At 46.3% G+C, this 11882-nt stretch overlaps 1 protein-coding gene across 1 annotated transcript in view; it reads left to right on the forward strand.

Annotated features, from left to right (window-relative positions):
* The window catches only part of KIAA2012, a 97317-nt gene that overhangs the window by 83923 nt on the left and 1512 nt on the right, over positions 1 to 11882 (forward strand). Inside the window, exons 12-18 of the mRNA XM_081095353.1 lie at positions 154 to 319; positions 1943 to 2060; positions 4353 to 4693; positions 6607 to 6803; positions 7390 to 7559; positions 8376 to 8595; positions 10285 to 10443. Coding sequence (XP_080951479.1) covers positions 154 to 319; positions 1943 to 2060; positions 4353 to 4693; positions 6607 to 6803; positions 7390 to 7559; positions 8376 to 8595; positions 10285 to 10423 — 1351 coding nt within the window. The 3' untranslated portion in view covers positions 10424 to 10443. The remainder of the gene's footprint in view (positions 1 to 153; positions 320 to 1942; positions 2061 to 4352; positions 4694 to 6606; positions 6804 to 7389; positions 7560 to 8375; positions 8596 to 10284; positions 10444 to 11882) is intronic.

The following is an 11882-nucleotide window of genomic DNA, read 5'->3' on the forward strand; positions in this document are numbered from 1 at the left end:
AAATGGCCAGGTGTGTGAAATGGCCAGGTGTGTGAAATGGTCAGGTATGTGAAATGACAGAGAACAAGTGCTCAGTCAATGTTCACATTCTCTCTTCCTTGTCCGCTAGAGTTTTCTCTTTAGTTTGGTCCTGTTGGTTTGCTTTTTTCAAAGGGGCAAAGATGATGACATATTCCATCTGCACAGAAGACTCGCAGAACCTGGGCCTGAGTCCCCAGGGAGGTTGGGTCCTGTCGACACACCTCTTCTTCCAAAGAAAAAAGAAGGGAAGACGAAACCAAGATTGTCCAAGCAGCAAACACCAGCCAGCATCAGTCGTGTGAGTGTAAAGACCTAGGAGCTTGGTCAAAAAGCCCCACCTGGCTCATGCTCCCAGCAGGGCTCCCACCATCACTGTGTAGATTGCTTACTATAGAAAGGCACCTGACAAAGCCAGCGAATTGGAGCTGAAATCCAGTCTTTGGCCTGCTCACCATGTCCTGCCCCCCGGCACTGGGCTGCATCCCCCTGAAGGACAGGGTGCCTGTTTCTAATTCCTACAAAGGTACTAAAAGGAAACTTCCATTTTCCTTCGCTTACACCACCTCTGACACCAAATGCGTGGGGGTTCTCCTCACAACAACCAATTCTCCAGCTCTCGAGGACACCAACGGGGTGTCCTACGCTTCAATTCTGACAGTAAGTACCCGGAGTTCGTCCAGGCCCAGCACACTCAGGGCTCAGTCCCACAGACTGCCCCACTTCAGATGTCAATCACAAGTCTCAGGTGGTTGCCTATGCTTCTGACCAACAAGCTTTAGATAGGGGATTCTCACCCTCCAGTCCCAAAGGTTTGATAATGTGCTAGAATGGCTCACAAAACTCAGGGAAACCTTTACTTTTGCTATTACTGATTTATTACAAAGCTTATGATAAAGGACACAAGTGAATAGCCAGATGAAGAAATGCATAGGGCAAAGTCCAGAATGGTCCCAACTGCAGGAGCTTCTTCCCCGTGGAGTTTGGGGTCTGTCACCCCGCCAAGCATGTGGATGTGTCCACAACCCAGCAGCTCTCTGAACTCCTTTGGTTTGGATTTTCATGGAGGCTTCATTACACAGACGTGGTGGATTACATCATTGGCGAAGGGCGATTAACTCAAACTCCAGCCCTTCTCTCCCCTCTGTGGTTGGGGGTGTGGGGCTAAAAGGTCCAACCCTCTAATCACCTGGTTGCTTCCCTTGGCAACCAGTCCCCCCCCCCCCCCCCCCCCCCCCCCCCGCTTAGGGACTTTCCAAAAGTCTCGTCATTAACATAATCTCAGGTGTTGTTGAAAGGAGCCTGGTATGAATAACAAAACATACTCCCTTTATGCTCCAGAAATTACAGGATTTAGGAGCTTTGTGCCATGGACTGAGGACGGAAGGCCAAATGTATTATTTCTTATTATGTCACCATATCATAGGTACTGAGTGGGTAGCTATGACCCTGCTCTGCCATCCTCTCTTAGAAGGAACCTCCATGTTGTTCCAGCCTACAGGGAAAGTTTAAGGCTTCCTGAAAGTGAGCAAATGATGCAGCAGTGAATAAAGCTGGCTTTGATTTAAACCACTTAGCCAGTAATCGTGGCAACAGCCATCTATCAAAGGTGAAAACTGCTTCACTTTGATCCTGCTCTGTAGACCATGATTTAGCATCAAAAAAAGGGGGCAGATCATAAAATACACTCTATTCCTCTTTTCTCCTGTGAAATTATACCTCGTAGTTGAAAATCAAAGGCCGAACCTTAGGCTCCACACTCTCCAAGACCTGCTCTTCTGCTTCATCTGGAACCCACACGCATTCCATTCAAAGCCATTCCATCTTGTTCAACATAATCTCCCTTTGATTCCCCCCCCCCCCTTTTCCTACATGTATCATGGTCCCTGAATCATAGTCCATTTCCTTACATGTTCACCTTCAGGAGGAGATGGAGTCGATTGACAATGTCAAGAGAAAGAAAAGAACTAAGGCAGACAAGTCTAAGGTGCCCAATGGGGACAGAGAAGGAAAGGTCCACATAGAAACGAAGACTGTTGTTGGTAAGCGACTGTGCTGGGGGCTGGGAGTTGTCATTGATAATCAGTGTGGATCCTATGGAACAAATTCTGTTCTGAGTCTCCTAGACCACCACGGCTACGACGGTGTTGTCATGTCAATGTCTCAGTAGACAGGGGCAGAGGAAACTGGCCTTGCCTAGAGACCTGTGATCACTGAGAGAGAGAATGATAACAATATGAGCACCTCTTTTCTGAGTACCCACTGTATTAGGAGCTCTGCATACATGATATCGTACCACCCCCACATCTTGATAAAAATATTATATACTATTCTACATTATTCACATATAGAACAACTACTATTACATCATGTAGTAGTTGAAGCTCAGAGAGTTTGGGTGACTGGCATAAGATCAAACAGATCCAACAGTATCATGGTCAACCCAGGGCCTGACCCTGCCATTTGATTCCAAACACATGCCATGACCTCGGCCTCATGACCTAATAACTAAATCATCATCTGAGAAGTGGGCAGGGAGAGCATCTGAGAAGGGAACGGATGCAACCAGCTCAGAGTGACCCCAGCAACCATTTTTCTTACAAGGAATTCACATTCCTGTGCTTCCAAAGACTTTTATATATATATATATATATATATATATATATATATATATATATATATATATATATATATATATATAAAACTGCTCCTGTTCTTCTCTGGCCACCTGATTCAGAATGCCCTCCAAACAAATCAAAGGATATAAGAAAGGGTGGCATTAAATAGTCTCCTGGGCCAGATTTATTTTCAAGATTTGCTTTTTTAAAGTCTTGCTGAGTCCATGTTGTTGTAGCCCATGGCTTGGATGGCAGTGGCAGAACTGGAAGAAGGAAATACTTGTGAGCCCCAGAGGTGAACTGAGGAAGAGTCCTTGGAGCCAGGAAGGCTTAAGCTTTGCCAGGTTACAAAGCTGCCACCTCAAGCCAGCCTCTGGGGGCGTGACCACCCAGCTGTGTCCACAGGCCTCCCCTCTGGAGGTCTTGCCCCCACCATTGGTCAGGGTAAAACAGAACATTTATAGTAGCAAGATTGCTGTATTACAGTTGATCCAAGTAGAATAAGGCAGTGTCTCAAAGGGTAGCCTGTGTACTACCCTTCTTAAAACACTTGGCGTGGTTGTTAGAATGCAGATTCCTACCAAATCAGACTCTAGGAGTGGGAATCAGGAATCTGCATCCTATGAGATTCCATTGCACACTGGCGTGAAAAAGTTGCTGGAGGCTTGGTTGGTGTGGCTCAGTGGTTGAGCATTGACCCATGAACCAGGAGGCCATGGTTCGATTCTCAGTCAGAGCACATGCCCAGGTTGTGGGCTCCATCCCCAGTGGAGCATGCAGGAGACAGCCAATCAACGATTCTCTCTTATCATTGATGTTTCTATCTCTCTCCCTTTCCCCTCCTCTCTGAAGAAAAAAAAAAAAAAAATATATATATATATATATATATATATATATATATATATGCTCTTTTGTGCTCTCTTCGGCAGCACATATACTAAAATTGGAACGATACAGAGAAGATTAGCATGGCCCCTGCACAAGGATGACATGCAAATTTGTGAAGCGTTCCATATTAAATATTAGTATATATACACTGAGTGGCCAGATTATTATGACTGGCCAGATTATTATGACCACCCCATCAATACTTCGTTGGGCCACCTTTTGCCTTCAATACTGCGGCGATTCTTCTTGGCATTGACTCCACGAGATATTGAAAGGTGATGCGAGGAATCTGACACCATGCCTGATGAATAGCACTGTCCAGTTCTGTGAGATTTGATGGTTGTGGAACCAGCTGCCTGATGGCTCTTTTAACTTCGTCCCACAAATGCTCAATTGGATTGAGATCTGGTGATTGTGGGGGCCACCTAAGCAAGGTAAAGCCTCCCTCATGTTCTTGAAACCACTACTGCACAATACAAGCACCGTGGCATGGCGCATTGTCTTGTTGGAAGAAGCCATCTCCATTGGGATACGCCATCAACATGATAGGATGAACTTGATCAGCAACAATACTTAGGTATATTGTGCTATTCAGACGTTTGTAATGATCTGGCCCTCTAGCAACTTCAGCGTGAAATTATAGCTAATTTGCCTACAAACGTCAGGTGGTCATAATAATCTGGCCTCTCAGTGTGTGTGTGTGTGTGTGTTTTATATATATATTTTTGTATATATATTTGTTTTATATATAAAACAAAGTTACTGAAAAGGATGCATAGAGATCATGTTTACTTAGCCACACCTCTGTCCCTGACTCTTCTCACCCAGGAAAGTCAAAGGCCCCAAAGGCTAAAAAGAAACCAGAGCTAGTTCCCAAAGGAAAACAGTCAGGCGTCAAAAGGAAAATGGCACAGAAGGAAAGGAGCCGGGAAACAGCAGCGGAGCTGAGGGGGCCTGATGTCTCCGACGCCCAGGGAACAGAAGAAGGCACCCCAGACAGAGGTCTCCTTCCTTCGGGCTTTGATGCAGAGGAGCCGTGGCTTTCTCCCAGAGCTGATGCTCAGGAGAGCCAGGTTTCAATAGACGGAAGATCACCGCCCACCCCGACTGTGACTGTCACAGGAAACACGGAATCGGAAGAAGACAGAAGCCACGGGGATCCTCCGAAGGTAGGACCCAATGTCGCTCTGGCCAGAGGGACTTCTGTCCTCACTGGTGCAACGGAGAGGTGGGGAAACTGCCCACATTCTACTGCCGTTACAGAAACGGCTCGACTGCAGAATGGTTTCCTTATTAGGCTTTGGTGCCTACTGACTTTCTGAAGAAGCCAGACCTGGTCAAAGTCATAGGGTGGCAAAGGCCCTCTGCAATGATGCATTCTGAGGCTCCCCAACTTCCAGGGCATGTACCCCCGCCTTAAAGAGCAGGAAGTTGGCACAGGAGCCATCTGTAAGGGGCACAGGCCTCACAGTTACAAGGAAAGGTGGGTTCAGGACATCAGAGCCCAGCACATATTCTTGACTTGGCCTGAAGCTCATGCCTTGCTTGCCTCCAAAGGCGATGGAGATACCTCCTTTCTAGAATGCTTTTCAGGGCCCACAGCTGGCCCACAGGCGGCTCCCACACACCTGCCTTTACAGGGTGCTTCTGCATGTCAGAGCCACTTCGTTCCAGGGGCCTTGATTCCAATGTCAAGTATTTAAGAGAAAAACTAAGTGAGTATAAGGAAAATTACCCTTGAAAATCCCTGCAATTAACCAAAAGTAATACCTTCCAGGTACATCTCTCAATAAGACCAAAATAGCCAATTTTTCCTCAGCTATTCCTTCCACTGAGGTGAAAGTGCTGAACTGCATTTAAAAATATTATACCCCCAAAAAAGTTTCTTTAAACTCTACAAAAACACCCAGTTGAACCCCTGTGGTTACACTTGCCTACGTTACATGCATATGGTACAACTCTGCTGAATCTCATTTGATCTTTACAGCCACACTTTTAGGTATGATTAGTTCCACTTTACAGACCTAGAAACTGAGGCTTGCAGGAGCTAAAAGTCTGTTGCCAGGATTATACAACCATTGAGTGGTAGAGCCAAGGCTTAAACCCAGGTCCTTTGACTCCAAAATCAGAACTCTTGTCACTATTTTAAATTATTATGTATTTATTTTATGGCCCATGGTCTTCCAAAAAGGATTTCAGAAAGATGTTTGCTTTATAGGTCTTAGTCCTCCCAGCTGCCTAGGTTACAGAATTCCGCTCTACACAGCAGATGGAAATTTCAAACTGTGTGCAGAACTTTTCTGGGCCTGCTGGACTATCAGAATTTCTTAGATTTTTTTTGTCAACCCGTCGCTCCATGCTGCCTCTGCAAAGGCTAAAAAGCGAGGAAGTTTCACCCCAAGTTGGATACACATGGAAGAGTTGCCTTTCGAGCTTCCCCTCATGGGCATATTTCTGACAAAGGGGCAGCAGGGAGAAAAAAGAACCTTTCATGGAAAAAGTGGGTTTGTCTGGAATGAAACGTGAGTCTGACCCATCTATACCTAAGACTGCCCCTGGTGAATAGCCTTTATCTAGAATCCGGGGTACTCAGCCCTGGCTTCATCAGAGACGCTCTTTAAAACCCTAAATATGATCATTTCATTGAATTGGGTGGGGCCTTGGTCTCACGTAATTTTTCAAACCTCCTCAGGTGATTCTATTGTGCAGCTGGGGGTGAGAAGGCTAGACATACAAACATTCTGGGCCAAACATGATGTTGACACTTTCACTATCCAGTTAATCCCAATCATGGCCCCAAGAGAAAGATGGTATCAAAGAAATGAAGCTGTGGTCTCCAAATCTTGAAGCAAGCAAGAGAGAGACTTGCACCCAGGTCAGTCTGGTCCCAGAGCCCACGCTGGTGGCAGCAGTGTATGCAGCTGAGGTCAGAGTGTGGACACAACTTAATGATTCCATCTCAGAACGGAGACAACCTCATCTGGGGCAAGCGGGGGGGGGGGGGGGGGGGGGGGGGGGGGGGGGCTCGCTGCTGAAACAAGCTCCCCGTAGTCCTTGCATTAAGAACTCTCTGGTTCCTTAGGCTCTCCTGGCCAAGAGGGAGCAGGAGAAAGCTCTCTGGGACAGGCAGCGAGCAGAAAGGGCCGAGATGAGACGGCTGGAGGTGGAGAGGAAGAGAAGGGAGCAGGAGGAGCAGAGGCGACTCCGGCAGGAGCAGCTGGAGAGGGCAGAGAAGATGGAGGAGGAGCTGGAGCAGCGCCGCCGCGCAGAGGAGATCCGGTGGGTCCAGCCGCAGCCCGAGGCCATGGCCGCGTTAGGAAGCAGAAGGAAAAGGCCATGTTAAGGGTTGAAGTTGGTTCTGCAGCTCATGCCCCGAAGTAAAGCAGCATGTCTCATTTTGCTCAATCCTCAGCTAGACGAGGAATAACCTGGACCAGAGAAAATATGCGTGTTGGTCGTTAGGGGTTACTGTAGGTCCACGGGGCCTTCCAGGCAGGGCTCTGCGATTCAGTCAAGAAAACATTTGTTGAGCTCTGCCCACATTGTCTGCTTTACACGAGACCTGTTCATGGGCCTTGACTCCGGACTCCGTTCAATCTTCATAGCAACCCTGTGAGATGGGAGTTTTAAAATCCGTGTTATGAAAGTGGGAAAGGAAGTTCTGGGAACTGAAGGCCCTCACCCCAGAGCACGGAGCGGTGCTGAAACAGCCGGGCTTCTAGTTCCAGGCCCGCTCCAGGTGTTCTGGCCTTCGCTTCCCCTGGGGAAAACCTTGTCTCCTCTGAGGGGGATGTTCCACGTGGCCTGCAGCGCCGAGGATGCCCGTTTTTCCTGCCATTTCCCTGATCATCTTGTGTTTTCTCAGCTTGAGGACACAGAAACAAGAGGAGGAGCGGCAGCGGCAGGAGGAGGAGAGAGAGCAGTGGCTCCAGCTGCAGGCGGCCCAGGAGAGGGCCCGGCAGCAGCAGGAAGAGTTCCAGAGGAGGCTGCAAGCGCTGCAGAGGAAGCAGCAGCAGGAGGAAGCCGCGCGAGCTGGTGAGGGGGTTCTGGAGCGCTCTGCCCCCCTGTCCCTCTGGGCAGAAGCATCTTTCTCCCACTTCGGGTGTTCATTGCACCTCCCAGGAGCTGCGCCTATCCCGGCTGAGTGTGTGAAGCACTGTAAATGTATGAGCTATTTTCTTTCCAAGATAACTGAAATAAATGTGTGACTATAGTGAGTTGAGATAGATTTAAAAAAAAAAAAAAAACTCATTTGTGGAAATGACTCTTGGCTCCTGCTCTGAACTCAGGAACCCCCTGAACAGAGACTCAGCCCTTCCCATTGCCCTTTGCATGCTGCTCAGGAGCTGCCTGAATTAGAGAGAGCCCAGCTCCCAGCTTCCTTCCCCAGCAGATGGAAACACTCAAACCTCTGGATAGCTTCAGGGCAGCCTTTCAGGTGCTGATGTGGGCAATCTCTACAGCCTCACTTTTGAGAAGGGAAAGAAACTTCTGCATCTGGCACATTTTGGACTGGACAGTCCAGCTGAATAAGCACCAAGTTTCTCCAGACCCTGACCGGATCCCCACTCCTCAACCCATCTGCATACCACCTCAGGAGACCACTAGGCTCTGGAAAATTCTCCCCCAAGGCTTTGTGTGCCTTGCACAGTGTACTGCACATAGTAGGTTTGATTGTGTACTCTCAGTCAGTTCACCCTCAGGGAAGCCCCAGAGGACCTGGCAGGCTGCTGGAGGGTAAGCTGCCGCACTTCTGGGGAATCCCGGGGAACCACAGGCTGGAGGTGGGTCCGAGAACTGTGTTCCCCAAGAGAGACCCCTGCTGAGACCAGCCCCTTTTCTATTCGGCAGAGGCAGAGCAGCAAAGGCAGCAGGAACTGGAAATGAAGCTGGCCGAGGAACACAGGCGCCTGGTGGAAATGGCTGAAGAAGAGCGGCTAGAGTACCAACGGCGGCAGCAGGAGGCAGAGGAGAAGGCTCGGCTGGCGGCGGAGGAGAGGAGGCAAAAGGAAGAGGAAGCAGCAAGGCTGGCTCTGGAGAAAGCCATGAAAGAAACCCACGAACGAGCCAGGTACTGGGTGCGTGGGCAGCAGTTACGTCCGGGGGTTGTTCACGGGCTTCGCTGCCGGGTGCTGGTGCTGGCACCGCCCTCGGGCAAGTGAAGTTTTCCCACCCTCCTGAGCAGTTTGAAAGAACTAGAAGACAGAGTCTTTCACTACCATGTCAGAATTTCTTCAGGGCTTACACAACTTGTATTGAAGCTGGGAGTTCAGAGATGATCCCAGCCTCTGGTTTACAGATGAGAAAAACAAGGCCCAAAAGCAGGAAGGATCTTGATCAGGGCCAGAGGGTGAGTTAGGGGCAGTGCCAGGACCAGATCGAAAACACTCCCCTCTCCCCCGAGTCGGAACCACCTGCCTTTCTCAAGAAGTATTTATTGGGAACAGAGACACTGCTTTGGATACTGGGAATTCAGGAGTTAGGAAGAGCTGTCTCTTCTACCATGCCATTTACCTGCTAGGGGAGGGGGCGGCGGGTTGGCAACATACCCTAAGCAAATCTATTTATAATTTAGCTGGCAATAAATGCTATACAGAAAAAAATTTAAACCTCTGATAGGATTGCAGGAGCCTTAGTTTAGATTGGTTGGCCAGGGCAAGACCTCTCAGATATATCAGGTGAAATCTGTATGACATGGACTTAGCCACATAATCATCGAGGAGAAAAATATTTCAGCAGGTAAACCAGAAGTGCAAAGAGCCAAAGAAAGGAATGAGACTGGCATGTTAGAAGCATCAAAGGAAGTCGGCGTGGCTGGAAGGAAGTGAACAAGGCACAAAGAATACCTCCAGAGGAGGCTGGCGAGAGAGACCCAAACCAGATCTCACAAGGGCCTCGTCAGGAGAAAAGGCACAGAACCAGTCATCAGGGGCCAGTGGCATTGCCCCCTTTACTCTCACACAGTAGTAATGCTCAGTGCGTCTTTCTGATAATAGGATCTCTTGGGTAATACGGTTTTAATCAACTCTCTAAGCTGCATATAACCTAATGCTCTTTAGGAGACCAGAGAGAGAAGGCAGCCAGTATTCTATTTCAAGGTTTCCCACCTAACCTTGAGTTGTTCCTCTCTTGGACTTGCCTCATCTGTTGTGTGAAGTACAAAATGGATCTTTGGTGAAATCTTGATTCAATTTCAAAATTACATATTCCACATGTCATAGCAGTAGGGCTGGATTCGTAAGTATTGAGACCAAAAGCAAGCTATTGGAGTTCCAATTTTTCACAAAAAGAAAACTGACAGGTCATCTGAGGGGCAGTTGAGCAGTTTTGTAAGGCTTCCTGCAAACAGCTGAAAACAGAAAACCGAGCAGTAAAGGGATGTGTGAGTAGAGCTTCACTCCAGGGTTGGAATTTAATGCCAATTGCCTATATTTCCTCTTCACTGTGATACTGGCTCAGATACTTTAATTTCTCTGGCCCGTTTTTCCCTCTAAAATAAGGGAGTCCCTTCCAGCAATACAAGTTTAAGAACTGAGAATTATGCCTTTCCTTTTACTTTCCCAGTAGGAAGCTCATGATACTAAAAACCTCATATGTATCTAAATGAACAGAGTATGATGCAAGATGCACACTAAAATGCAAGATCAGTAGTCCCAAGTCTTATTGATCACTAAAATCCAAAGTTCTTCTACTAGCTTCTAAGGACCATTTCCAGGATGTTTAATCAGTATTGGGATTTTGGGTGGGGTTGTCTCCTTAGGCAAAAGTCTGCTTTGAGGAAACATCTTCATTTCTATCAAGAACTCCACAAGGAAGCCAATGGCCTACAGTGGGCACACAGCATTTCCAGACCATGGGTCTACTCTTACTTCCAGTTCCTACAAATACCCAGACCTTAAGGCTAGAAGAAAACTAAAAAGTAAGTTGGGAGGTGGTAAAAGAAAGAGAAACTTCCTTTTATAATGATGTTCCATATTGAACCCAGTTAGTTCCATCTCGTCTTGTTCACCTCAACCCACACCTAACTTAATCCCATTCCCAACAATCCTCCCTGCCACAAATACTTTACTCAATCCAGTTAAACTCTTCACTCATCTAAATCCTTTACCCTCTCTAGCATCACATGAATTCAATTCAGAAGCTTTGGTGCCTAAAATTGACCCAAAATTTCATAATTTGTTTGCATTTCAGGAAATTTCAGTTAGTAAGGCACTAACATAATCTTAGGCTAGTCCAAATACTTCATTTTCATTAAAGTGTGAAAAAGTTGCAAGTAAATGGAAATTCTGTAATGCAGATTCTGATTTAGCTAAGAGCAGCTCATTCATATATTAAGAATTTTATTATATTGTCTTTATAAAGCAAAACCACATCCACTTCATCCTAAAAATCTAATGTCTATTTAAAACAAGGTAATCAATTGATAAATGTTCATTTGAGCAATATGAGCTGCTTTGTGAGAGTAATCTCACACCCTCAAAGTATAGATTCTAGAACTGCACTGTCCAATAAACCATGTCGCTATTTAAATGTAAGTTAAAACACGCAATTCTCCAGTCACACTAGCCACAGCTCAAGTGCTCAAAAACCACATGTGGCTTACTGGCTACCATACTGAACAGCACAAATATAGAACATTTTCATCATCACAGAAAATTCTATTGGACAGCACTGTTTTAGAACCCTGAAAATTAACAAATTTTAAGGTTTGCTCCCACCTGTGATTTGAAGAATAAACCACAGACGTAATTGTCCCATTTTTTAAAAATCACACTATCACTATCTAGGATTGATCATGGAATGATTATTAAAGAGGATGAAAGAGCCTCAGCAAAGATCTACGAAAGGATACCAAAGCAAGCATTATCTGAACCTGAACCTTCCCACAAATCCCCTTTGCCCTAGGCTATCCTTCATGTCCACAGCTGAAAACTTTGTATTTGCAGGGGGCTCCCTCGAATTTCCCACTAATGCCTGTAAGGCACCTGCTTTCTACAGGAGCTGCACTTCTACAATCCAGAAGTCAAACAGAATTTTGATTCTGTATTGCTGTGTTGTTGAACTTATTAGACTTGATACTTATTTTTAACTATGTTTTATGTAAAATAGCAATAAAATGACCCAAACATTGGCTATTAGTCATAGCGAATTTAAATGTCATGCACTTCTTCTCAACTTTGTTGACCCTACTTACACATTTACTCATTCATTCATTCATTCATTCATTAATACTTTATCAGATGAAAAAGGAGTATCTCAAGTAATTTAACCAAGAACAGAAGAACACTCAAGGAAAACATCCCTGTCATGGAAATTACCATTACTGACTTTATTTTCTTCCTTCTTTTACAAATTTAG

Source organism: Myotis nattereri (genome assembly GCF_964212035.1).
Source record: "Myotis nattereri genome assembly, chromosome: 7".
NCBI lineage: Eukaryota > Metazoa > Chordata > Mammalia > Chiroptera > Vespertilionidae > Myotis > Myotis nattereri.